This window comes from Juglans regia, chromosome 9 (assembly GCF_001411555.2).
Source record: "Juglans regia cultivar Chandler chromosome 9, Walnut 2.0, whole genome shotgun sequence".
Classification (NCBI taxonomy): Eukaryota; Viridiplantae; Streptophyta; class Magnoliopsida; order Fagales; family Juglandaceae; genus Juglans; species Juglans regia.
In genome coordinates, this window is record NC_049909.1 from 14829528 (window position 1) to 14855571 (window position 26044).

Sequence of the window (26044 nt, forward strand, 5' to 3'; positions counted from 1 at the left end):
GAGATACTGCAGCAATTCAGACACAGACTTGTCTTCACATGCAATTGTCATTTTAAATCTTAGTCGACTCAGTTCACTGCATAGCATTTATGTATTCACAGATATGATTATAAACACGTTACCTAATAACACTCTCTCTGAAGTTGGTCCTTCCTAGATCCCTGATTCTTGGTACTTTCTTTTGTATTCGAAGATACTATCTAGTTAGGGCGTGAATGTAATGATGATAGCGTCATTCTACAGACCTGAATGTAATGCCGATAGCATCGTTCTACAGACCTAATTTCAAACACTACCTCTCTAAACCAACTTACACTAAGTGAATCCTTGTATATGTTCTCCTGCACACCAAGAGGAAGGAATCTAAGAATTAAAGAAGAACCATCAGCAAAGGAAAAAGAATTCATTAGATATTGACCTAGGAAAATGCTGTTACCATCCAGTCATTTTATTGTAAAATGATTCTTGACAACTTTTGGTTGACTACGACAATTTTGCAACACGAGGTTTTAGGTTTACTTGTTTGCTTATACTAGTTGCTACAGCAGTGCATGATTTGCTCAAGTAAGTAACAAAATCGGAACGTATTTTGCAGGCAGTTAATCTTGGTAGGCAACTGTTCAGTGCTAATTATCATCTGTGGTTTAGACTATTCAAAACATTCCTCTTCCTGGGTGTTCTAGCCATTATGATCACTCTTTCCATTGTCTGTGATCTATCCTTGATGGACTTAATCGTGTGCTGTCTCGCATTTTTGCCTACCGGATGGGGTCTGATCTTGGTAATTTTTTTAAATTTTTTTTTTATTATTATTTTGTAAGCTTGACATTAGTTCTTGGTTCCCTTGCAACTAATACTTTTTTGTTTGTTCAGATTGCACAAGCTGTGAGGCCTGCAATAAGGATTAGTGGATTGTGGTACTTCATCCGAGTACTTGCTAGAGCTTATGATTATGGAATGGGTGTTGTTCTTTTCGCACCCATAGCTGTTTTGGCATGGCTCCCAATTATATCTGCCTTCCAGACTCGTTTCCTTTTCAATGAGGCATTCAATAGGCACTTGCAAATCCAACCAATTCTTGCAGGGAAAAAGAAGCAAAAATAATCATCGTATATACATATGTAACTATAATGAGTCTGTGTACATGTATTAAAGTCAAGTTGATCATAGAAAATACTGCATATATGATGCTGTAATGATTCATACCAGCTTTTGCAATTGACATTATAGAAACACAAGTTTGATTCTTGTCAAAGAACTCGAGAGGTACTTGAATTGTTTCTAATGATCAAATAAAGAAAATTACTGCTAGATGCTCCTTCAATTCCAGTACAATATTTAAGATGTTGGAGTTGGGCCTTTTTTACCTTTTTACCGGATCTTGTTCAGTTTTCCATACAGCTAAGCAATGGAATTTGAAATTTGAGTAGTTTTTAGACCCTGTTTGGATACTTAGAATATTTTAGTATATATGTAAATAGTAATTAAATAGTTTAAATAAATATATTTTATTAAATTTTGAGAAATGAGAGAAAAATTTGAATAAAAATATTATAAATTTAAAAAATTGTTTTAATATAAATTTTTAATATTATTTTTATTTTAAAATTTGAAAAAGTTATACTGTTTTTTATATTTTGTTTGCGAGTTTGAGAAATTTGTAAAAATAAAAAATTCAATATACCACACTACTATTTCATTTTCATCCCACTATATAAGATGTGATATATTTATCATCATTAAATAATTCTTTATTGAATGATTTTTTATTGTCTAATGACAATAAATGTGTCACATCTTATGAGATAGAAGCTTAATCTCTTTAAGTTTTTTTTTTCTCTTATTCATAATGAAGAGTGTTATAGTTACAAATAAATTACATAAAAATAATATAAAAAATTAACGTAATTTTATGTGATCCGTTATTATTTTTATTCATTATTAAACATGTTATGTTATGATTATGGCATATTTAGTCAAATCGCGACAGTTTGTATGTCTATAAAAAAAAATTAAAATGATTATAAGAGATAATTTAATTTTAAAAATAAGTGGCGAAGGAGTGGAAATAAAGAGTTGAAATAACACGTGTCTGGAATTGAAACTCGTGTCTTGATGTCTGTCTAACGATCAGGCTATCAGCAAGCATAACGAGAAAGAAATACGAGTGAAGTGAAGAATGATTCCTCGTTCTTTGTTTTCCCTCAATACTACGAAGGCCCGCCATGCAATCTTTGCGTCTCTCCTACCCCGCCCAACAATCATCATCCGAACCCCATCATCGTCTACAGTTCTTCTTCCTTCTTCTTCTTCGTTCTCTTCAATCTCTTCCTGTCCGGTTCCACCCCAAGATTCCCATACTCTCAATAGACTCAACCAGAAGGACTGGTTGGCGACAAACGAGGTTTTGAAATTCATCGAAGCCCTCGAAGACCCCAGCTCCGTGATCACTTTCTTGGACCGCTACGCAAAGCGAAAGGACTACAAACCCAATGAAGCTCTATACACTTTGGTCGTCGACAAACTAGCTCAGGGGAAAATGTTTGATGCCATTGAAGATGTCATGCACAGAATTAAAGCCCCAAAGCATCGTTGCCGTTTATCAGAAGACTTCTTCTACAATGTTATTAGGGTTTACGGCAATGTGGCTGGTCGTGTAAGCAAAGCGATCGGTACCCTTTTTGATATGCCAAACTACAATTGCTGGCCTGCAGTGAGAACCTTTAATTTTGCCCTGAACTTGCTTGTTTCCGCTAAACAGTTCGATCTCGTCCATGAGGTGTACATGGGTGCTCCTAAGTTGGGCGTCGAGATTGACGCTTGTTGTCTTAACATACTCATTAAGGGGCTGTGCGAGTGTGGGAAATTGGAGGACGCGTTTTACGTGCTCGATGAATTTCCGAAGCAAAGGTGTAAGCCGAACGTGAGGACATTCTCAACTCTAATGCACGCGTTGTGTGAGCGTGGGAAGATAGAGGAAGCATTCGGGTTACTTGAGAGGATGGAAAAGGAGGGGATTTTTCCAGACACGATCACATTCAATATTCTGATTTCAGGGCTCAGGAAAGAAAGGAGAGTTGAAGAGGGGATGGAGCTTCTGGAGAGAATGAAGCACAAGGGTTGTTATCCGAATTCTGGGTCTTATCAAGAGATTTTGTATGGTTTACTAGATAGCAACAAGTTTGTCGATGCAAAGGAGTTCATGCATCGGATGATCTCAGAGGGTTTAAATCCAAGTTTTGAGTCTTACAAGTTAATAATTCGTGGGTTATCCAAGAAAAGCCTTTTGGAGGATGTGGATTGGGCTTTGAAGCAGATGGTGCTCCAAGGTTTTGTACCAAAGATGGGGATGTGGAAGCGGATTCTCCGGAGCATGTTTCCAGTGAAGAGCAGATATGGCAGCATTTCTTGTGAAGAAATTTTAGAGAATTAGCTAACATGAAGCTGGGAAGATAATCTGTGGGGAGGGGACAGAAAGGAAAGATGTGCTCGCAGTGCTTTTCCGCGCACAGAATGGTACTACTGAAATACCTTACAGATGAGAAGGAGTTGAAGATCAGTTTGGCTGGTGATAGTTTGTCAGAATATTGAAAAAGGTTGAGCATTACCCTCTCTCTCTGTTTCTCACTCTCCTCCTCAGTTCAAAGAGGAAGGTTCCAAATTTTTACCCTTTGACATGTCTCTCTAAATCCAATTAAAATCATTAGACTTGCAAGTGTTGTTGTAATTTTAAGTCCGGTTTGGATAGTGAGTTAAAATGAGATAGTTTTAGATGAGTTGAATAAAATATTGTTAGAATATTATTTTTTAATATTATTATTATTTTGAGATTTCAAAAAGTTTGAATTGTTTATTATATTTTATTTATAGAAATTTAAAAAAGTTATAATGATGAGATGAGTTGAGATCACTTCTCAATCCAAACAACGGAAATTTAATGTTATAAAGACATAAAAGATCAAAACACAAATTCTTTTCGTATTAGCTATAACACCACGGGATTCACATCTATGGGTTGTGTCTTACACGACAATAATCAGACTTGCAAATAAATATTTTTCTTTTAAAAGATATATTCTCAATATCATCACAATGTGAGTTTACATTTTACAAGGAATTTACAAGTAAATGCTTATACAAAAGCTACTTTACACACTCTCCACGGGATTTTTCTTACATAATATTATCAAAATTCCCTCCGGCTTCCTACCATTCCCATTGTAAGCAAGAAGGACAAAAAATAACGAGGATGTTCCAAGATTCATCAAGCCTAGAGAATGAATCAACATGTTGACTTCAGAGAGTAATCATAAATTTCGGGAAGTCATTAAATTCTGCCTATTCCACCACCATGAGATAACTCCGAGCTGCCTTTTAAACAGTCTAGGCAAAATGCTATCTTGTCTCCTTCCAAATCCACTCCAGCAAGCTTGGGTTGTAAGGACTCTTCCACCCCATCATCACGTTGGTCATGGCTGCCAGGCTTGTCTTCCTTCTTTTCCAAGTCCTCAACACTTTCATTTTCATTAGGGCCTTCAATTCCCATTGCATGATCTTCATTTGAATACGTCTGAACCACATGTTCCTCGGAGTCTGAGGGATAAAAAACGCAGCCAGAGGATGTTGCCTCTGGAATTGATGAAATCCTTTCGACTCCTGGGGAAGAACATGATTCATCCTCAGAATGGTCGGACTCCACCGCTGTCATTTCTCTTTCTGTCCCTACCGATGCATCACCTCGAGAGTTTTTCGATCCTTCCCGGGAAATTACATGCTTTATGCCACGAGCAGATTTCCCAGCTTGTCTTAAAATACTCTTTGCCATACCTTTCATGTTTCCTTTCCTTGGGCTTTCCGGACCACTCTCTTTGGGACTTGTTACATTCTCTTCATTGAGATTCTTACCAGATGCATTTCTACAACTGTTGCCTTCCATAACAAACTTCACACCAATCTCCTTCGAGTTGACTGCCCGAAGATTAACATGTGGAGATTGAACAGCCACCCCCGAGCTGCCCGTTTGATCCTCCTTTCTGGGAGTCCTGTGAAATACTGAACCTATCTTTCTTAAGCCTCTCTGAACCGATTTCAATGGACTCTTATCATCAGGATTTTCATCAGTGCTACTGGTATTGATGTTAAGGGATCCAGATGCTGATGCATTAAAGCTGTTCATGGAACCATTCGGCTCGCCGTGAATTTTAGTATCAATGCGTCGACTCTTTCCTTTTCTAGGCTCCCATCTTTGTGAAACTTCACTTCCCGGGTGATGGACCCATATCCCAGTTTCTGTTTGACCATCTATATCAATGGGCTCAAAATTATCTGGCACTCTTGGAGACTTTAATGATGATACAGATGAGAAAGAACCTTTAAGGTCAGTAGTCTCAGCAAAGGAGTTTCTTTTATCTTCCATGCTCAACGTTTCCTGGTTACATGAATGGTTATCCCCCTGTTATATGTTGGTTACAAATTCTTCTTTTAAACCCCCATATTTTTCCTAATTACCTTCAGTAAAAACAAAAAGAAAAAAATTAAAAGGAAAAGGTACCTTTTTATTGTCTTCAAGCACAGTAATTGCCAGATGCAGCCTCCCCATTTTAATATTCTGAAGAGTAAACCATCCATCATGCCTCTGGCCATCCCTAAGATCACTGATGTTCACAGAACAGCCCCTGTGATAGCAGTAGGGGTCAGTATGTCCTGTAAATATTACAGCTTTTGCAGAATGAATTGTGGGATATTGACGAAAACAGAATTTACAGGAAAAAAAAATGATTCATAAATAAGACTAAGCTACCTGTAAAGAAAGGAAAAGAATAAAAAATATTGGTACTTATTCCCAAAAATGAAAAACAATTGCTTAGGGAGCATACCCAAGGCCTTCTCCTGTGGCCTGGTTGGCAACCGCCAGCCTCCAAAATGGAGGTATGGAGTTCGAAACCCCCCTCTCCCAAATCTTAAAAACAAAAAAAAAAAAAAAACATACCCAAGTGTGTCATCAACAAAATAGTCCTTGTCACGAACTTCAATACAAAGCATATTGGCTGATTCCCATGTAAAAATGGGGATCTTAAATTCCTCGTGCCATTTTGGAGCCAGAGTTTTCTTCTGAATCTTAGTCCTGAATCTGTAAGTCCCCAATTGACCTTTTACGTATGGATCAGCCAATCCTGAAAAATACCTCCATTAATTACACCCAAATTCTCAATACTGCCGGTGTTGCAGAAAACTAAGACAAGCATACCAATGAAGTAAAGTTAATCCTACCAAAAAAAAACAAAATGGAACTAACCATTTGGATCTGATGGCTTCATGTCAGATCCTTCAATGACTTCTACTCTAGCATAAGCAACAGGCTCCTTCTCATCCACTGAGAACCAACCTTCTGCATAAATGAACATTCAAAATTTATGAGCAAAGAAATGGAGAAGGATAAGGCATTGCAAAACTATGGTCATACTGAATAAGTTGACCAATATTACTAAAACACAAAATATAAACAAACCAAACCAGAGCAATTAGGGACTACACATTGTATACGGCTGCTATGGATTCTAGGGGGGAGCTTATAACCAAAGGTGATTAAAAATGCATGAGAAACAGAAGCCAACAACAACTTCCTCTGAACCATATGAAGTGTGATTAGAATAACTTTTTCTTTCAAAAGAAGAGTTCTACGTACCATACTCTCACTCTACTTTTATCCCACCATGATGAGATGGCATTATCCATTGACCATTGAAGTTTTCTTTTAAAAAAGGTTGATCCGAGGGTGATAAAATGTGTCACATTTTACATAATGGGATAAAAGTGGAATGAAAATGTGGTAGGTAGTACTACTCCTTTCAAAAAGCGAAGATGATACATATCATCAAGATATAAACTTCTTTTCAAGACATGCCCTGCCAAAGAATTTAGAATAACTTGAACATTTCGTTCAGCTCAAAGGTACAGTAAATTGGGCTAGTTTGGGAACACAAGTGTTCTCAGCTATTTTCAGATATTTCCTTCTCAAACATCACTCAAATACAAAACGCTTTTCAATTTCAAATCTTCAAATTTTTCATCTAATTAGTACCTAATCATTACAACTTTTTCAAACAAAACACAAAAAACAATGCGACCATTTCAAATTTCAAAACAAAAATTATATTCAAACAATTTTTTAACTTCATAATATTTTTATTCAACTTTTTCTTTCTCATTTCCCAAAGCCCAATAAAACATCTTATAACTCAAACCATTTCGCTACTATTCACAAATCATTTCACTACTATTCACAAATATTCTGAGATATTCAGTATCCAAACGAGCCTACTGCACTCAAGCTCAGGATTACTCCAATTCCTTCTTCTAGACAACTATCTCCCCTAGAGAAGTTTGCATTTCTCAAGTGATGCACAAGTTTATTTAAACTCATAAAAGCAGCACATGCTTATGTAAAGGGTGCTTCTTTTATTAAATCCCTGCATTTGTAAACTTTCATCTATTTTGGGACAAAGAAATTTTTACTGATTACGATGCAATACAAATGGATGCAAGTTCAAATACTGTCAGATGCCCTACTTAAATTTCATAAGGTTGTTTGCTACCAATTTGAACTGGCAATGGAATTCTACAATTACGTTACTCTTGATTAACAAACAAGAATGTTACCAGTTATGAAGTTCTATTATAATGATGGCAATAATGATATTCATGGAGGCTAGCTTCCGAAATCACATGCTAAGCTAAACCGAAATATACTTGTCAGGCAAAATACCTGACTGTGGCGAAGCAAATTTCTCCATGTCAACAACCAGCATATTAGGCTGCCAAGATTGCGAGCGTTTAAATTGATAGTAATTCCCAAAAAAATGTCTTGACATAAGATGAAACTATTAACGACTGAGTTCTGAAAAGCTAATGCTGTTTATCCGTAATATGTCTCACTGGGGTTGTGAAAATAGGAAACAATACAGAGTAACTGCCAAAAAATGGAGCATCAAAGCCAAGTGTTTAACCTCAACAAGTGTCTGCTCAAAGGCAAGGGACAAAAGTTTATCCTGATCACAAAAAAGAAAAACTACAAAAACTTAGATAAAGAATGAGAAAATAAGCAAGGTAAAAAATATATATTTATTAAAAATGAGAAATGATAGTTGCAGTCGTGAGTGTGCAAGCGTCGGGCAATTACTTTGAAAAAAGTGAATAAATACAGGACCCACATGAAAAAAATAATATTTTTTTAATAGTAAACCCCACTCTTTTTCAAAGCGACTGCATAGTATTTACGCACTCCACAACTGTATGTAGCATTACTCATTAAAAATGGGAGGTCAATCATTTATTCGGTAAATTTTGATATAAACTTACTAGCCATCCAGCAATCCCTGGAATTTCTGTAACATCAAGACCATGAGTAAAGATAGGCTTGACGGTCATCTGAAAATACGGAGGCTCAGCAAAGCACACCCGCAAACGGCCAATGAAAGGCCACTTGTGAAGGAACCTCACCCCAATTAAGACCTACACAAGAAAGAAGAGCATATCGAGGTGCAATACCAGGAGTGGAAAATCATTTGATCTGGTTGCCTATGGGCACAGATCAACAGTTAAAACTGCAAGACAGGGAACCTCAATATGTCTTCTTCTGAATTCTAAAAGACTACAGTTTCCACATCTCAATCACTATTGATGAAAGAACAACACCCCCAAATCACACACACGCACAAATGAACTGCTTCAAACAATGCACAAATTATTTGAGCATAAACAGATTACCAAAAAATCCTGACTAGAAAATAAACTTAAATAGAGTAACAAAAAATTACAATACGGTAACTTAATTTACAGTAATGTAGAACAACCAATGCAGCAATGCACTACCATATTTTCCAACACTCATCTTCCTGGATAAACCCCCCCCCAAAAAAAAAAAAACCTCCCCAAATGTCAAAAATGGAAATGTACGAGGAAAGCTGATAATCTGTTGCATCCATTAGGATTTAATGGATGTCATTACAAAGATACAATGGAATAGAAGAAACCATATAATAAAAATACTACCGATTATATTATCTCTTGAATACCATACACCGCAAACAATCCAATCCATTTTCAACTTCAGTACATTCCGAGTTCCATTGCTGCCCCCCCCCCCCCCCCCAAAAAAAAAAAAAAAAGAACAGACAATAGTATATAAAAACACAGCACACACGAATATATATATATATATATATATATCTATTTCATTTGACTTCTGCCCCCCAATGCCCCACGCCAAATTTTGGCTCTACTCAAGTTCAAGTAGGTAAATTATGTATCATTGTACGTGCCTTCCTATATTCCTATATTCATGCATATAAACATGTAATTGAGGTACGGTAAACATTAGTGTATCTATGCATGCATATACATATGCATTACATAAATTAGAAGTAGGATGTTGCTACTGAAATTATTCAACTCCGGTGACTATGAATATGAAGGGTTATGCAAATCTTTTTTATAAGAAGGTTTATGTAAATATTACAATTACAATTTGAACTGCTTCAAAGAGAAAAATCTAAGTCCATACCTTGCCTTCAACATGCATGCCTGTTATATGCAACTTTGCCCACATTCCGAATCCCAAACTTTTCCTTAGCTGCACAGCAATTATTGCACTCATATCATCAGCTGTGAGAAAGTTCATCCCCAGCTCCATAACCTGCAATTGGTTCACTGTATAATATTAGTTTGGCTGAAACATTTAGCTGCAGACACAAGGATCAAGCTTACTACCAAGTGGTCATCATCAGAGGACTGATGGAGAACCCTCATTTCTGTGAACATAGGAGGGTTTCTTCCCAAGTACAGGTGCTGAGCCACTGCTTTCTTCTGCAAACATATTGTGAATTTTAAGGTGTTAGAGAAAACAATAATTGAAAGTGAAAATGAAAATGGTGGGAAGAGCTTTAGTCTCATTCTACCCTCTTGCTATTGTCTTTATGTAATATTTGGCAACTATACCCTCATGGGTTATAGTTGGTACAATTATATCCTATAGCACATATTAATACAGTCATCCCATAAATAACTGAGGGTACTAACAAAATCTCCAAGTGACATGCTTTTCTAGGCATCATGAAATTCAAAGAATCGTCCATTTAAGAGAGCAATCAATTTAAAGTAATATATACATGCTCTGCAAACTACTCAAACTAGGTTACAAGCTGGGAATAACCATGCTCTAAAACCAAAGCCGATATGGATGCAATTTATAACCACAAGTTTCAGCAAGTTATAGGATATATACATACATATATATATATATATATATATATCAAATTTAAGTAGTTCAGAATACTTAGGGACCAAAAGGAAATATAGCAATAAAGACTAATTGAGTGAAGGTGAAACCAAGCCACCCATCCATTCATGTTGAGTACACAAAAGAATGAATGAAAAAGGAGGGATATCGGATATAGAATGGTGGGAAGATGCTACATACAGCAGTCCATGGTTTGTACTTCTCCAAGAACCATGGTATGATGGGCAAGAGAATCTTCTGTGAAGCAATCTGTTCCATACATATGGGCCAGATCCTTTCAACTGCATAGTTCAACCACCGCACCGTTTCAGAATCAGAAAGCACCTGAAAGGGGCAAAAAGTATTCTAGTTACTCAGGAACATGTGCAGATAACATCTCCCCCCCGAGTTAAAACACCAACATAAGAAATACAAAGGACATATTGTATAGCCCATTGCTGAAATTTAAATTTTGAAACTTCCATTATAGACGTTTAATGGAGGTGGTTCTTATTTTTTGTTTCCAATTAATTTTATACCAGGATTTTTATTGTACTATATTCCTGATTTTAATTTCAGGAAACCAGAACAACATAATTCTTAAGGCTACGAAGTTTCGTTCTCTATTATTACACCTACAATCACCCCAGTTTAAGAGTAAATGAAACGCCAAATAAGGCAGACAATCACGATCAGAAATGTAAAATTACCCTTCTCTGATCAGCTTGTTTTCTTTCTTCGAACTGTAATTTCCTCCGCATTCTTGTAATATACTGCTCCTGAACCTTTCAAAAAATAGGCAGAAAGGATCTTTTTTATTTGCATGTTTGGTAATCAACTGCAAACTCCTTCGAACCGCTATAAAATATACAGCAATCCAAAAACCGTAATAGCAATTTATAGGTTACTCTCAGTCTCCGCATAACAAAAATACAAACTACAGCAATGAAACTTCTTTCCTTGTTCCAACTTCTTTCTTTACTTTGCGTTATGCAATAAAAAAGATAAAAAAAAAAATGAGAAAAAAAAGTAAGCGAATGATGCACAAAACTGATAGATAGTGCAATTACCAAATAGAGATATATCAGAGACACAAAATAGGGGATCGGATGGCACCAATTGAACCAAGAAAGCAACCAAAGGAATAGCAGCACCGACCCTACATGAAGCATTATGAACATCTCCATTATATGATATATCCGTCTGCTCTCCTCCTTCAATCCCAATTGGAACTGCTTCTTCTTCTTCTCCTCTTCCTGTTTTTGATCTATTCACAAACACTTTCAGTCCAATTCAAATCTACACACAGCCTCTCCAAGACACTTTCCACGACCAACAGACCATAGATCTCCAAAAACCCAAATCATTGATAAATCGAAATCGAAAAATCAAACGGCATCACTGTTTAAGTTAGTGGTCCAGAATCCAAATACCAAAGAAACGATCAAAAACCAAGAAAAGGTATTGGCATTGATACAATCAATTATAGTAACTAAATTGAACGCGGCTTATGTTGTATGTATATATTTATATACAAGTTAAGGAAATCAGAGAAGAGATCAAAAGAACTCGATGCATGAAATGGAGCAAGAACTCCTTAGATCTGCTACGGGAGCCAAGAGTCTGACTTTTTTTTCGGTTTAAGAAACGCAGCCGTTGGAGGGAAGCAACCGCCAACCAGGGGAAGAGACTAGAGAGAGAGAGAGGGAATAGATGTCTGAAGCGTGCAACGTCGCTGTTTTGAAGTTCGCACGTTTGACTGCTATTTGTTTGCCACGTGTCTGTTGAATGTCCAACTCGACGGCTGCTCGGGTTCTGCTTCTGTAGACGTCGACTGTCTGCAGAGAAAAATGACAGTTACATAACTTTGAACGGTTCAAATAAAACTGGAATAAAATAACCACATTTCTTTAACAACCATAACAATACCTACTAAATAACAAAATAAAAATAAATAGTAGCATAAACAGACATTTTGTATTTATTTAATTTATGAGTAATGTTAAGTATAAGACCTAAATAGATAAATTTTTTTATAAAAAAGTGGATTTTATTAATAAATAATACTTTTTTTTACACTTTTTTTTAAGTCGAATACATTTTTTTATAAAGATTTGTATAAAATTTTTCTATTTAAAATTTGTACAAATCATTTCTTCTGATTTATAAATAATATTATCTATGTCTCTTTTATTATGCATATTTAATAATTACAAATTATTTATTATATTTTTTGTATAAATTAATTATTTAATGTCACATAAAAAAAAAATTGAATTTTTTTATTTGATTAAAAATATATGTAATTATTTACTTAAGAAATATATCAAGTTATTTTTATTTACCAAAGGTACTTCTAAAATGGTGATGAGAACGTTCATTTATACTTCTACACGAAATTTATAAAATAGAAAAATCTTTTTACAAGCGAGTTTGCGCATCAAATCGAGTAATCGATGTTGAAATATAATATATCCGTTTAACGAAATGGTACGAATTGAAAATAGAAATAATTTTCATGAGATATAAGACCTTCTTATTCTCTTAAAAAAAAAATTTCTTTTATTTTTTTTTTCTAATAAAAAAGGCTATATAAATGTCGATATGCAATTTGGTTATACAAAATCTATATGTGAGTAATCTAAGTAGTAAGAACGAACTTGAATGCATGAATCCTATGTCATAAATTCGATTATTCTTATAAACAAACTATGATTTAAACGGAAGGATTGTTGTGTTCGTCTCTATAAAATTTAGTTTTCATGCGTAAGTGTTAAGAATTCTGTCGTAGAGTCATTCCTGTCATTAAAAAAGAATTACAAAACAAAAAGAGCTGATGATAAGAGCCTTAAAATATCCTACACTTGGACCTTTACACCTTTTCCGTTTCGGCTCCGAATCAAATCAATCGAAATAGAATCATTGTCCGAAGTGAAGTTTTGCTGCCGGGGGTCCCAGAGTTTTGAATACGTTAAGGCACTATAAACAAATATTTTAATACCGACATCCTTTTAGTTATAATTTATATATAGATAAATTAATTATATATATAATTATATTTTAAAATAATATTAATATAAATTTTAAAAAGTTAAAATATATTTATAAAATTTAATAATATTTTTATATTATTAATTTAACTATTAAAAAAAATAATCACTCATTTTCATCACAAAAATAATAGTAAAAATTTGATTTTTAGTTCTATAAAAAATAGGAGATTAAAAAAAATTAAAAAAATAATCTTCAAATATGAAAATAAAAATTATGAACATATATTAAAAATATAAAATTTCAACCGTTACACTAAAAACTGATAGATATGTCAAAAATTAATCGGTATTAATCGAAATAATATGACACGGTATTCAAAACCTTGTTCGAAAGGCAATAATTTTATAATTTTCTAAATATATTATTGCGTACTAAATTATTTTCAATATAAATTTTATATCAAAATTAGAATCAACTATAGGTGATCGACCAACCACCACCGTCGGATACCACCAAAAAATCTAATATTAACAAATCTAATATTCAACTTTACTATCAAAGAGTCCTTATTTTTAAAATTTACATTCAACTTTAGATTTTAATATATTTTTATATGACGCATGATATGTCACGTGGCATATCATGTCAATATAGTTAACATCTAATTTCTAACAAATCCACCAGCTAAATTAATATGATAAATAATATTTGTAGTTATAGAGTGCGCAAGCGTTGCGCATTCTTTTGAAAAAAATAAGTAAATATAAAATTTATATAAAAAAATTAATTTTTTAATAATAAATCTCACTTTTTTTAAAATGAATACGCGGTACTTATACAACCTATACTTGCAATTGAAAGAACAATATAGAGCGCAAGCGTCGCGCATTCTTTCGAAAAAAATGAATAAATATAAAATTTATGTAAAAAAATTAATTTTTTAATAATAGATCTCACTTTTTTTTTTAAATAAATACACGGTACTTATTAAACCTATACTTTCTATTGAAAGAACAATATAGAGTGCACAAGCATCACACATTCCTTCAAAAAAAATAAGTAAATATAAACTTTATGTAAAAAAATTAATTTTTTAATAATAGATTCTACTTTTTTTTAAAATGAATAGGCGGTACTTATACAATCTATACTTGCTATTGAAAGAACAAGAGTGTGAAAAGATCAACTAATGCACAAAATAATAATTTGACTTTAAAACAAACCGCATAGACTAATTTGTATTTAATCTTATTTAATATATAAAAAGCTCATTCTAGAATGTCATACCTATCATAGAAAAATTTATATATACTCTCAATTATTAATACTATATATGCATTTTATTTATCCCCATTCCTCGGTCAAACAATTCGCCATTCAAAGACTTTATTTCCCTTCAATCTACTCAGTCAGACAATTCAAGATAACTACATACCCACTTGTTCATCGATAAGAATTACAAAGGTTTGTGCTCCTTTACCATTCGGACAATCGTAGGGCGACCGAGGAATTGTACCAAGAGTGTAGATTTTTTTTAAAGCATTTTTTATGTATTATATATATATATATATATATATAGGTACAAAAGAATTGTTCGATCTATTAAGAAATCCTACGTAAAAAAATTTATAAATTATGATGATTTTATTTGATATGTTATATATACTTTAAATATAAAAATATATTTTATAATTTAACAAATTATATGATTAAAAAAATAATTTTATTTGAAAACTTTTACACTACACACCATCCATCCACTAGGGGTGGGCAATGGAGTCCGTACCCTACTATCCCGCCCCCACCCTGCATGGAAAAAAATTTCAATGGGGGCAGGTTGGCCCAAGCAGAGCCCCGTCCCGCCTGCCCTCCACAGGGCAATACAAGAATATCACATTGCTTAAATAATACTCTTATATTGCATTTGCTTCATATATAAATGCACATTATGCTACTTTCTAACTTGCACAAAATATGTACTAATAAATTTAAAAATTATGTTATTAATTTTTAAATTAGAGTAATACTATTCATCATCTATTTTTTTATCATTATTTCATCATTTCATAATGTGTCATTAAATGATTGAAGATTATTTATTATATTTTATTTATAGAACTATAATTTAATATCACGTCATGGAATGATGAGGTGATGATGAATATATTTTTTCTTTAAATTATAGTCATATTTAAAAATTCATATTTATATTTTGAGTCTAAAAATATATTTTTGATCATTTTTAAATTTAGAAATAATTTGTAATCCATGGATACTATTAGAGTGGGCAAGGGGTAAGACGAATGAGGGATCTGTCCTCGCCATCGGGGCAGGATGCGAGAGTGAAAACTTAACTTTCTATCCATGCAAGGACGGGAAGCAATAAATAATTAATAATATTATTTATGTGACATAATTTGATTTATAATATATATTTTAAAATTTAAATGTTATGAGACAAAATTTTCTATATTTGACAGCGTAGCGTGTAAACGCGTTTGTCACTACTTTCAAAAACCATTATTAGCGCCGAAGCGCGGTAGGAATGAAAGAGAGAGGAATATCTATCCTTGACGTTGCATGTATGTACTAATGACGGCGGGTTAACGAGTGGGTCCTATGAAAAGAATGGACACGTCAAAAAGTATTTGTTGTGGTTGTTGGTGAGCACATGGGCCGTAAAGACCTAAGAAGCCCAAGGTCCAACTGTGCAATAAGCGGCCCAAACAATGATCCCATCCCACCTGGAGAGCAAGATAGAGTGAGGTGAAACCGTGAAATGGAACCCAATCCATCAATCAATACAAGAAAAATTAAAGCATCAACAACAATAATAAATGTAAGATTAATGATTCGACAGAACATGGATTGTTTTTAACTATTGTTGTTATTATTATTTATAATTATTATTGTCATCGTTTTCGTTATTATTTATGATAATAAAATGTTAGAAAATCTAACAAAAATTTTAATTTTAATAATTAATTTCTTCTTTTTCTACAAAAATTATCAAAATTTCTCACTGATCGGCTTTTCATAAGAAAAAATATTTTCATCAGTCATTATTTACTATTTCACACCCTACAACCCAAGAAAAACACTCACACACTATAAAAAAGACTCCTACACCCTATGAAAAAAAAATTATAGGTGTGGGGTGTGAAAGTGAATAATAGTTGATGAATAAAATTCTATGGGCGATATTCGCATGGTGCGGGGTGGAGTGAACCCTTCCCCACACCCCGCCCCGCACCATGCAAGGTAAGGGTTTTTAACCCCATCCCACACCCATATGCTGGGGGGTGGGATCGAATCTGCCCCCCGCCCAAGCCACACGACTCATTGGATCTAAAAACTATTTTTTGGACTCAAATTACAATATAATTAAAATTTATAAATACAAAAAAAAAAAAAATTAAACTCATTAGAGTTGTATTTTGTAATTAAGTCTCACATTACTTAAGTATGACTATTGTATTGCATTGACCTCATATATAAATGTTGGTTTAGGAGGCTAAGACAATCTACTAAATATTGTATATAAAAGTTGGTCTACTTTAAGTTTTCAATAAACTGTATATATCTATATATAATATATTTATTTAATAAATTTTTATATAAATATTTAAAATTTAATTTTTTATATATAGAGAGGCGGGGTGGGGCGGGGCCCTCGCTGCCCACTCCTATAAAATTCATTTTCTCAAAAAATGTAACACACCTCAAGTTGCTTACAGAGAAATATATAGAAATTGATCACTTCGAGGGGAGCACCTTTATTGAAGAAATGAAGAAGATGATAAGAGAAGAGAAAATAAAATTTGCATTAACTTTATACCCCAAACCTAAGGCCATTGGCTCGTACATAAGGAAGATGACCCCTACATGGGCCTAAGCTAACACAACTAAAACCATAAAAGAAAATAAAATTAAGGCCCAAGACCCACTAGCTATCTTGAAGTCCAAATACATGCTGAATTTGAAATTGTAAAAGAAATTAAACTGGCCCAAGGCCCATAGCCCATGTCCTTCATTCGGGAACTGTGACAAACCATCATCCATAGAAACACCTTGTTCACGACTCCACATGGTGCGGTTTAGTTGCCACGCTTCCTTTGTAACTGGAAATTATTAACTTCCAGCTCATCATCAGTGATCCAATCAACGTTTCCATCTTCTACATCGTGTCCTGCAAGGCCCATGCAAATAATCTTGAAATAAACAACATATGGGGAGGAAATTTGGTCAAAAACCTCTTTTTCAGACTCATCATTGCCATCTTCCACAAACCTGGCAGTCGTATCTGCTTCTTGAAGCCTTCCAACATCATTTGCTAAAAGATTCTCAACTTCCTTAAGAATTATCTCAACTACAGCCGCAATTTCCATGTCAGAAAACCTGTCTGGAAATTTTTCCTGTAATAGTTGAAGAGTAGGCTAACTCACTCAAAAATGAGTAGCACAAAGGCTATCCCAAGTACAGGAGGATATCGCGTAATAATTAGGAATAAATTCCTAAATCGTCTCCTCAGGGAAAGTTATTTAAAATCAAACTCGTTTAAAATGGTGAAAATATTTAGAAAGAGAAAATAAAAATGATGGTATGTGCAATAGATGAAAGAGTGCAACAACAATAAAAGGGCACTAGTTATGGACTAGATTCATATTTTTGGATTTTTGAGTGTCGAAATGAAATCTAAAAAAAGCTAACAAATTGAAATTAACAATAAAAAAAAATTAACTAAACTAAACAATCTTAATTAATCTAAAAATTAAACAATAAAACAGAAATTATTTACGTCATAATTAAGTTTTAATCGATCTAATATGCAATGGAACTGAGAGATTAATAAAACTAATCCAAGAATTAAAGTAGATTAGAAAGTAATTGACAAAATACGAATTGAAAATTGAAAAGTCTCAAAATCAAGATTCTAGGGTTCATCTTTGTATTCAAATCACAAATTCTCAAAATTAATCCATAGCAATTGTAATCACTATTAAATGAAAGCTTAAAAGAGTAAGGAAAATAACGACATTAAGTAAAATAAATCGCAAATAAATTGCCCAAACTTCTAAGCCAAAAATCTCAAAAATACTCCATAAACTTTAAATTGAAATTAAATAAAAAGTAGGGAATGAAAAAAACAAGCCAAATAAATGGAGATGGAGGTGGTGGGCAATGGAAGAGGTGGCTGGAACGGTAATTGGACTCTGGAAGGTTCTTCAAATGTGCGGCGCTGCTCTCAAAAATTCCTCAATTTTGTGCTAATGATATGTTTAAATAGGGTAGGAAATAAACCCTAATGTCTTCATATTCCCGCATACAAAATCGCTTAAATTTTAGGAATTCACTTGGCAGCCATGTACGCACTTTAGGAGTTTGAATTTGGAAATCATTATTAGACACAACTTTGTAGCCCTTTAAGATAGTTTTCCAACGCATCAAAAATCATATCAATCCGATATTTGAGCGGAAAGTTATGATTAAAATACTAAAGTGTATCAATTATGTCTCCTAATGCATTTTAGACTCTGATCCGAATTATTCTCAAACCCCATCATTATACTTATTTGAAGAGTCCTACACTTATTGAAAATTCTTAGATTGTTCCAACGTCTTGCCCACTTGAAATTCTTTTGAATTTGAAATTGGAAATAAAATAATAGAAATTAGAAATAAAATAAAATAAGAATAATAGAATATCAAAAATATGTTGTGCATGTGAATGAACATTGTCCAATTAAATCACAAGTTATAAAATTAAGCATAAATCATGCTATTAACCAATTTAAATCACAACTTAAATTTATTCATCTTAACCATTTTTTCATCTAAAACCAATAATAATGTAATGAAATAAATAAAATATATTAGCTCTAAATGTATAAAATATGCAATAATTCAGCTCAATCACACCCCCCCAACTAGCGTTTTGCTTATCCTTGAGCAAAATAATGAAAATTAATTGAGATGAATATTGCATAAAGATCGAAATCCAAACAAAAACAATCAAACACAATTCTGAATTCTCACAAAAGTGACACGTTACTACTCAACCCCCAGGGTCTATACCCACCAAAACTATATCAACAATCTTTCACATAGAATTGAGGCAAATGTCTCAAAATTAAAATGTGTGTGTGGAGCTAAACTAGTTGTATGTTTCTCATTACTAGCCATGATTTATCATAGGATTTTTCAACCTTAAGATTAATCATTACTGATTCTAACTACCTCAAAGCCCAAGGGACTAGTAGTTTTCACGCCAGCTCTATTTTTAAAGGTTGAACACTCAACCCTCAAAGGTTTGGGTAACTGTTTCTAGCCATTTACTTAAAAAATCTCACTAAGCTGCCTTTATCTATTTTTTTTTCTATTCTTTTCAAATCTCTTTTCTTTTTTTTTCCTTTTCCTTTTCTTTTTTTTTCCTTTTTTTTTCTTTTTGAAGCATGGCTCGGTAGTCCTGCAGTTTACTTCTCCTGTATTTAATCAATAAACAGTAAATAAAGAACACTACAAGCGTAAGCATGTGCAAAATGTTCTTCAAAATTTGCCCTTCATTCTACAAAAATCTTATCAAGTCTCATCTCAATAAGTATAGCATCCCGGTATTTCAAGTTACACATCAACAAAATATGATGCATCAAAAATCATGCTCAATGCTTAAGTTTGAAAATAAATCTTCACAAAATGATTCAAATCAACTACTCCACCAAGATGCTCAGATTTCACAAAATACTAGAAATAGAGTGTGTGTCAATCATATGTGTATCAATGCAGATCACATTAATGCAAATTTTTTCCTTTTTTTTTAAAAAATTTTGTGCACACACGCTGCTCCCAACTAGTGAGCGACATGGTCCTCAATGAATCGAATAAAAGAAAACAAAGTGCACAAGAATAAGCAAGCAAAACAAAAAAAAATAACATGAAATATAAAATCAAAGCAAAACAACAAAAAAAATAAAAAAACAAAATGCAAGTAAAGAAAACTGTAAAAGGTGAAAAGATCAAAACAAGTCCCTGGAATCTTGCACAAGTAAGATCTCTTCGTGTGGATCAAAGACCTTCATAAACGGCTTTAGACGTTGTCTATTGACAGTGAAGCTATTTCCATTCTTCGAATTGACAATGTCTACCGCCTCGTGAGGATGAACCTTATTTACATTGTACGGCCCTTTCCATTGAGATTTCGACTTCCTGGAAAAAAAATGCAGTCTTGAATTGTAGATGAACACTTTTTGATCAGGGACAAGATGTTTGTTATGGATCTTCTTGTCATGCAAGGCCTTCATTCGCTTGTTCGCTAATCGAGAATTATCGTAGGCCTCTTTCTTTATTTCTTCAAGCTCTGAAATCACTTAACAGCATGCACCTCTGACTCGTCGCAATCACCAGACATCTTGCAAGTAGGGGTGTCAATATGTGACACGACCTATTAACCCAACACGAATACGACACGATAAAAGTGGGTTAGGGTTTATCCTTAACGGGTTTGGGTCAAAACGGTTTGACCCGTTAAGACATTATAGCTTAATGGGTTGATAACGGGTCAACCCGTTATGACCCGTTAAGAAAGTTAAAATTACAATTATACCCTTATACCTAAAAAAATAAAATTGTTGGGATTTTAATTTCGATATTTTTATTGTTTAGATTGTAATTTTGGACTTGTAGTTAGTTTTATATTTTTTTATAGATATTATGATTTTAATATTTATATAAAATTATGCTAAACTTAACTAGATTAAAGAGGTTAATTTTGGATTTGTTTCAATCCATTTACATAAATAGGTCAAAACGGGTTGACACGACACGACCTGTTATGTTATTGGGTCGTGTTAGGGTTTGAGATTTTGACACGATAAGTTTAACGGATCGGGTTAGGGTTGACCTATATAGTATAATATACATGTATTGACACGACACGAACACGACTTGTTAACACGATTTGACACCCCTACTTGCAAGTATTGAACACATTCATTTCTAATATCATATTCTCGAATGTGAGTTTCAGCACTCCACTTCGACAATTTATCAGTGCATTGGAGGAAGCAAGGAATGGGCGCCCAAGGATGACAGACGCCTGGTAAATAGTAATGGTTGGCTGCTGCATATCAAGAACTACAAAATTCACTGGTAGTAAAATTTGTCCACTTGGACCAGCACATTCTCAACAATACCCCTCGGCACCTTGACTGATCTGTCAGCTAACTGTAGCTTGATGGAGGGCTTTTTTAGTTCATATAATCCCAACTGCTCATACACTAAGAATAGTAGCAAGTTCACACTACTCCACAAATCAAGTAGAGCTCTCCCAATGCGTGACTCACCAATCATAATGGAAATGTGGGGAGAGCCGGGATCTCCAAACTTCTGAGGAGTCTCGCTCAATATCAATGCGCTGACTTGTTCTATTAGGAAAGCTTTCTTTTTTACATTCAGCTTCTTCTTTACTGTGCACAAATCCTTTAGAAATTTTGCATATGAATGAACTTGTTGTATGGCATTCAAGAGTGGAATATTAATATTTACTTGCTTGAAAATCTCCTGAATCTCAGTGTGGTATTTGTTCTTTTGGCTAGCTACCAATCTCTGAGGATAAGGAACCACATGTTGGTACTCCCTACTAGTTTCAGCATCTACACTCACAGGCTTCTTCAGCTCTGGTCTCACTACCTCTAGTTCTTTTTCAGTTTCATCAGTCTCTGTTACATCTTCAAGTGTAGGAGCAACTACCTGTCTGTCAATGGTCATCTCTGGTTGGGGAATTTCTTTTCCACTTCTCAAAGTAAGAATGGCCTTCACTGTCTCAAAAACCTACCTTAAGACATTATGCACTTGTTGTTGTTAATGCCGGTATACTTAAGGATTAAGCTGAGGCTGTTCTATAAATTTTCATTTCTCTTGAGTGATCAATGTTGTGTTTATTTTATTGATAGTGCCCTGCAAATCATTTATGACATGAGTGTTCTAATTGTTTGTAGTGGCCTGAATCTGCATGAATTGCTGAAGTGTATTGGCCATTTGTGCTATACTGTCATCTAGAGACTTTTTTGCAGATGATTGAGGTTAAGAATTTTGTGCAGCTACATGAGGCTGAAATCCTGGAAGTGCTACAAAAGGATAGCTATGAGAACTCTTATATGACTAATACTGGTGCTGAGGAGCAGCCTGATGAAATGGCTGCTGAGAAGGTGGTGGAGACCGGCCAGGCTGATCATTCCTCCATGAGAAATTTGGGTGATTCCTCCACTCCGGATTATATGTATTGGAAAAAGGCTAATTATGTGCTCTATTTACCCAGTTCGTTGATCGCACATGTTCAAAGCCACTCTCTTGAAATACTGGCATGATTGGGCAATCTTAGGTCTTGTGGTTTAAATCAGCACATAAAGAACATACCTCTACTATTTTTACAGCCTTCACTTTTTCCATCTCCATGACCTCTAATCTTCTAGTCAATGCAGCTATTCGAGCTTGAACGTCAGTATCCTCCTTAAACTCATATCTGCCCCCACCAGCAATATCATTCAGTGGCTGTGCTGTCAATGAAACTAGATCAGTACGAGTGTTCCATTGTTGTGCGCTCTCTACAAGATAGTCAAAAAATGGCAATGCTTCATCAGGTTCCTTACTAAAGAATTCTCCATTGCACATATTCTGAACAAACTGCTTGCACTGTGGAGTGAGACCAGTGTAAAAATAATTCACCAACCTCCAAGATTCAAAAACATGATGTGGACAGATGTTCACCAAATCCTTAAATCTTTCCCAGCTGACCTGGAAAGTCTCGTCAGATTTCTGATTGATCTATTCTTATAAATACTGAGTTCTCTAAAAATGAATTTTTTTTTGTAAGAACTCACGTTGCATATCAGACCAACTAAAGATAGAATTAGGCCTTAAAGAATTAAACCAAATCTTTGCTTCATCCTTTAAAGAGAAAGAAAATAAACGAAGTCTAATAAATTTATCAGTAATGACTCTATTGATAAAAGTAGTACATACCAACCATTGAATTATACAAGTGTAGGGATCAAGCCCTTTTAACACAATTAAAAGAATTCGCTAACTCAAAATCTGTCAAGTGCTGATAAGGACTCTCAGAATCCATTCCGTGGAACTGAGGTATCATTGACATCATGACATACTTAATAAAAAATTAGGTGCATCATTTGATAAAATAATGCATGATGATGTAGTGGTGCGAGTGGGCTGCAAATAATCTCTAAGAGTGCGTGGTGCAGGTGCAACCATAATTTGTTCAATTTCAATGTCCTCGTCTGTAGAAAAACCATAAGAGCTATCTATCTCTGGACTGTGTATACTACTCTCAGTGGTCGATGTAACTCTAACCAACCTATTTGAATTGTCTCTCATACATAACATGAAACATCAGTCCAAATAGCATAAGTAAAGTTCAAGTGACTGAGTAGTAGGTGACAATTGAAACGTGTAATCAGAGATAAGATAGTGACAGAAACATTTGAAATAAAATAAAAAATAAAAAATAATGAGTCTAAATTTACGTCAAGCAACTATTCCCAGCAAAGGCGCCAAAAACTTGACTCACTCAAAATGAGTAACACAAAGGCTATCCCAAGTGCAGGAGGATATCGCTTAATAATTAGGAATAAATTCCTAGATCGTCTCCTTTGAGAAAATTACTTAAAATTAAACTCATTTAAAATGGTGAAAATATTCACAAAGAGAAAATAAAAATGATGGTATGTGCAATGGATGGAAGAGTGCAACAAGAATGAAAATGGCACTAGTAAAAAAAATACTAGTATCCTTTGAATTTTTTAGTGTCGAAATGAAATGTAAACAAAACTAACAAACTGAAATTAACAATAAAAAAAAATCAACTAAACTAAACAATCTTAATTAATCTAAAAATTAAACAATAAAATAGAAATTATTTAAGTCCTAATTAAGTTTTAATCGATCTAATATGCAATGGAACTGAGAGATTAATAAAACTAATTTCAGAATTAAAGTAGATTAGAAAGTAATTGACAAAATACGAATTGAAAATTGAAAAGTCTCAAAATCAAGATTCTAGGGTTCATCCTTGTATTCAAATCACAAATTCTCAAAATTAATCCATAGTAATTGTAATCACTGTTAAATGAGAGCTTAAAAGAGAAAGGAAAATAACGACATTAAGTAAAATAAATAACAAATAAATTGTCCAAACTTCTAAACCAAAAATCTCAAAAATACTCCATAAACTTTAAACTGAAATTAAATAAAAAGTAGAGAATGAAAAGAGCAAGCTAAATAAATGGAGATAGAGGTGGTAGGGAATTGAGGAGGCAGCTGGAGCGGCAATTGGACCCTGGAAGAGTTCTTCAAATGTGCGGCGCTGCTCTCAAAAAGTCTTCAATTTCGTACTAATGATATACTTAAATGTGATAGGAAAGAAACCCTAATGTCTTCATATTCCCGCACACAAAATTTGAATTTGGAAATCATTATTAGAGACAACTTTGTAACCCTTTAAGATAGCTTTCCAATGTATAAAAAATATCAATTTGAAATTTTAGTGGAAAATTATGATTAAAATACTAAAGTGTATCCATTCTGTCTCCTAAAGCATTTTGAACTCTGATCCGAATTACTCTCAAACCTCATCATTATCCTTATTTGAAGAGTCCTACACTTGTTGAAAGTTCTTAGGTTGTTCCAATGTTTTGCCCACTTGAAAGTCATTTGAATTTGAAATTAGAAATAAAATAAAATAAGAATAATAGAATATCGAAAATATGTTGTGCATGTGAATGAGCATTGTCCAATTAAATCACAAATTATAAAATTAAGCATAAATCATGCAATTAACCAATTTAAATCACAACTCAGATTTATTCATCTTAACTATTTTTTCATCTAAAATCAATAATAATGTAATGAAATAAATAAAATATATTGGTTCTAAATGTATAAAATATGCAATAATTCATCTCAATCATAGGCTCCATTTGCATTCCAGCATGAACTATACAATATATGTATCCTTCTCTGCCTCCGTAGCTAAAGTCTCCACAAAGCAATCACTATATGTCAACGAGTGGATCCTAGAGGTAATGGACAAAAATTGCTTGAATCTTATATTTCACTCTTTCAATTATGTTCTGGTCCCTCAGTTTCCTCTGTTATTACATGAACCAACACAGGACCCATTGAATTCAAAGATGCTACTTCTTGAAGAACACAAATCAGATTTTCAATATTATGCCTATCAACAGGACCAATGTAATATAGTCCAAGCTCTTCAAAAAGAGTTTATCCTAGTGGACCCATCATACTACGTGCATACTTGTCTACTTTGGCTACCAATTCGTGCATACTCCTACCAATTCTTTTAGTAACACCCTTAGCAACTTGTCTCAACTTCCGAAAGGATTTACCTGATTGTAGCTTACTTAGAGTACTATATAGAACATTAATGGATGTCTTGGGGCCTTATTCAGTCTTTAGGTGTAAACAGTGACGCCTGCCATTTAAAATAACCACCAAACAAACACTAGCCCAGATTGACCATACAGGAATTTGGACAACACCCATGGCTACTCACACTTTCATATTCAAACCATAATCAAGTTTGTAGAAGTTCAGATACAAGATATGTGTTGTCACAAATGCGAGCAGCGAGGAAAGGCTAAACCCAAGAAAGGCCATAGCAGAAGAAAAATCTAGCTTCTCTGTCAACTCCACATCTCGATTGTGAAAAACAGCACTCCAAAACCAGGCATGCATCGATAA

General features: G+C 33.9%; 3 protein-coding genes across 5 annotated transcripts in view; 2 read left to right on the forward strand and 1 right to left on the reverse strand.

The window, feature by feature from the left end:
• LOC108994391 (putative callose synthase 8) overlaps positions 1–1324 on the forward strand; it is a 31210-nt gene extending 29886 nt beyond the window's left edge. For both annotated transcript variants that reach the window (XM_018969583.2, XM_035694128.1), the window contains 2 exons: positions 596–781; positions 874–1324. In XM_018969583.2, coding sequence (XP_018825128.1) covers positions 596–781; positions 874–1104 — 417 coding nt within the window. In that variant the 3' untranslated portion in view covers positions 1105–1324. The remainder of the gene's footprint in view (positions 1–595; positions 782–873) is intronic.
• A 786-nt stretch (positions 1325–2110) lies between these two features.
• Positions 2111–3715, forward strand: LOC108994380 (pentatricopeptide repeat-containing protein At3g14580, mitochondrial). The gene has a single exon (XM_018969557.2). The coding sequence runs from the start codon at positions 2180–2182 to the stop codon at positions 3431–3433; it is 1254 nt and encodes a 417-aa protein (XP_018825102.1). The 5' UTR covers positions 2111–2179; the 3' UTR covers positions 3434–3715.
• A 368-nt stretch (positions 3716–4083) lies between these two features.
• LOC108994379 (C2 domain-containing protein At1g53590-like) lies at positions 4084–11924 on the reverse strand. Of its 2 annotated transcripts, none has more exons than XM_018969555.2 (12): positions 11347–11924; positions 10987–11061; positions 10478–10621; positions 9769–9864; positions 9563–9694; positions 8359–8511; positions 8007–8048; positions 7766–7814; positions 6296–6388; positions 5990–6173; positions 5552–5675; positions 4084–5452 (listed from the first exon to the last, which is right to left on the reverse strand). In XM_018969555.2, exons 1-12 carry the CDS (start codon positions 11461–11463, stop codon positions 4328–4330), a joined length of 2334 nt encoding a protein of 777 aa, XP_018825100.1. In that variant the 5' UTR covers positions 11464–11924; the 3' UTR covers positions 4084–4327. The 2 variants fall into 2 exon arrangements, with proteins under 2 accessions (XP_018825100.1, XP_018825101.1); XM_018969556.2 differs by having other exon boundaries at positions 4084–5428; positions 11347–11923.
• Between the last annotated feature and the right edge of the window lie 14120 nt (positions 11925–26044).

Bases quoted from the DNA above. Each gene is read 5' to 3' on its own strand.
- LOC108994379 (XM_018969555.2), bottom strand. From the start codon at position 11,463: ATGGAGATGTTCATAATGCTTCATGTAGGGTCGGTGCTGCTATTCCTT. The intron at 8,049-8,358 runs GTAAGTTTATAT...TTTTGTGATCAG, and splicing joins CAGGGATTGCTGGATGGCTA to GATAAACTTTTGTCCCTTGC. The intron at 6,174-6,295 runs GTTAGTTCCATT...GGTATTTTTCAG, and splicing joins GAAGCCATCAGATCCAAATG to GATTGGCTGATCCATACGTA.
- LOC108994380 (XM_018969557.2), top strand. From the start codon at position 2,180: ATGATTCCTCGTTCTTTGTTTTCCCTCAATACTACGAAGGCCCGCCAT.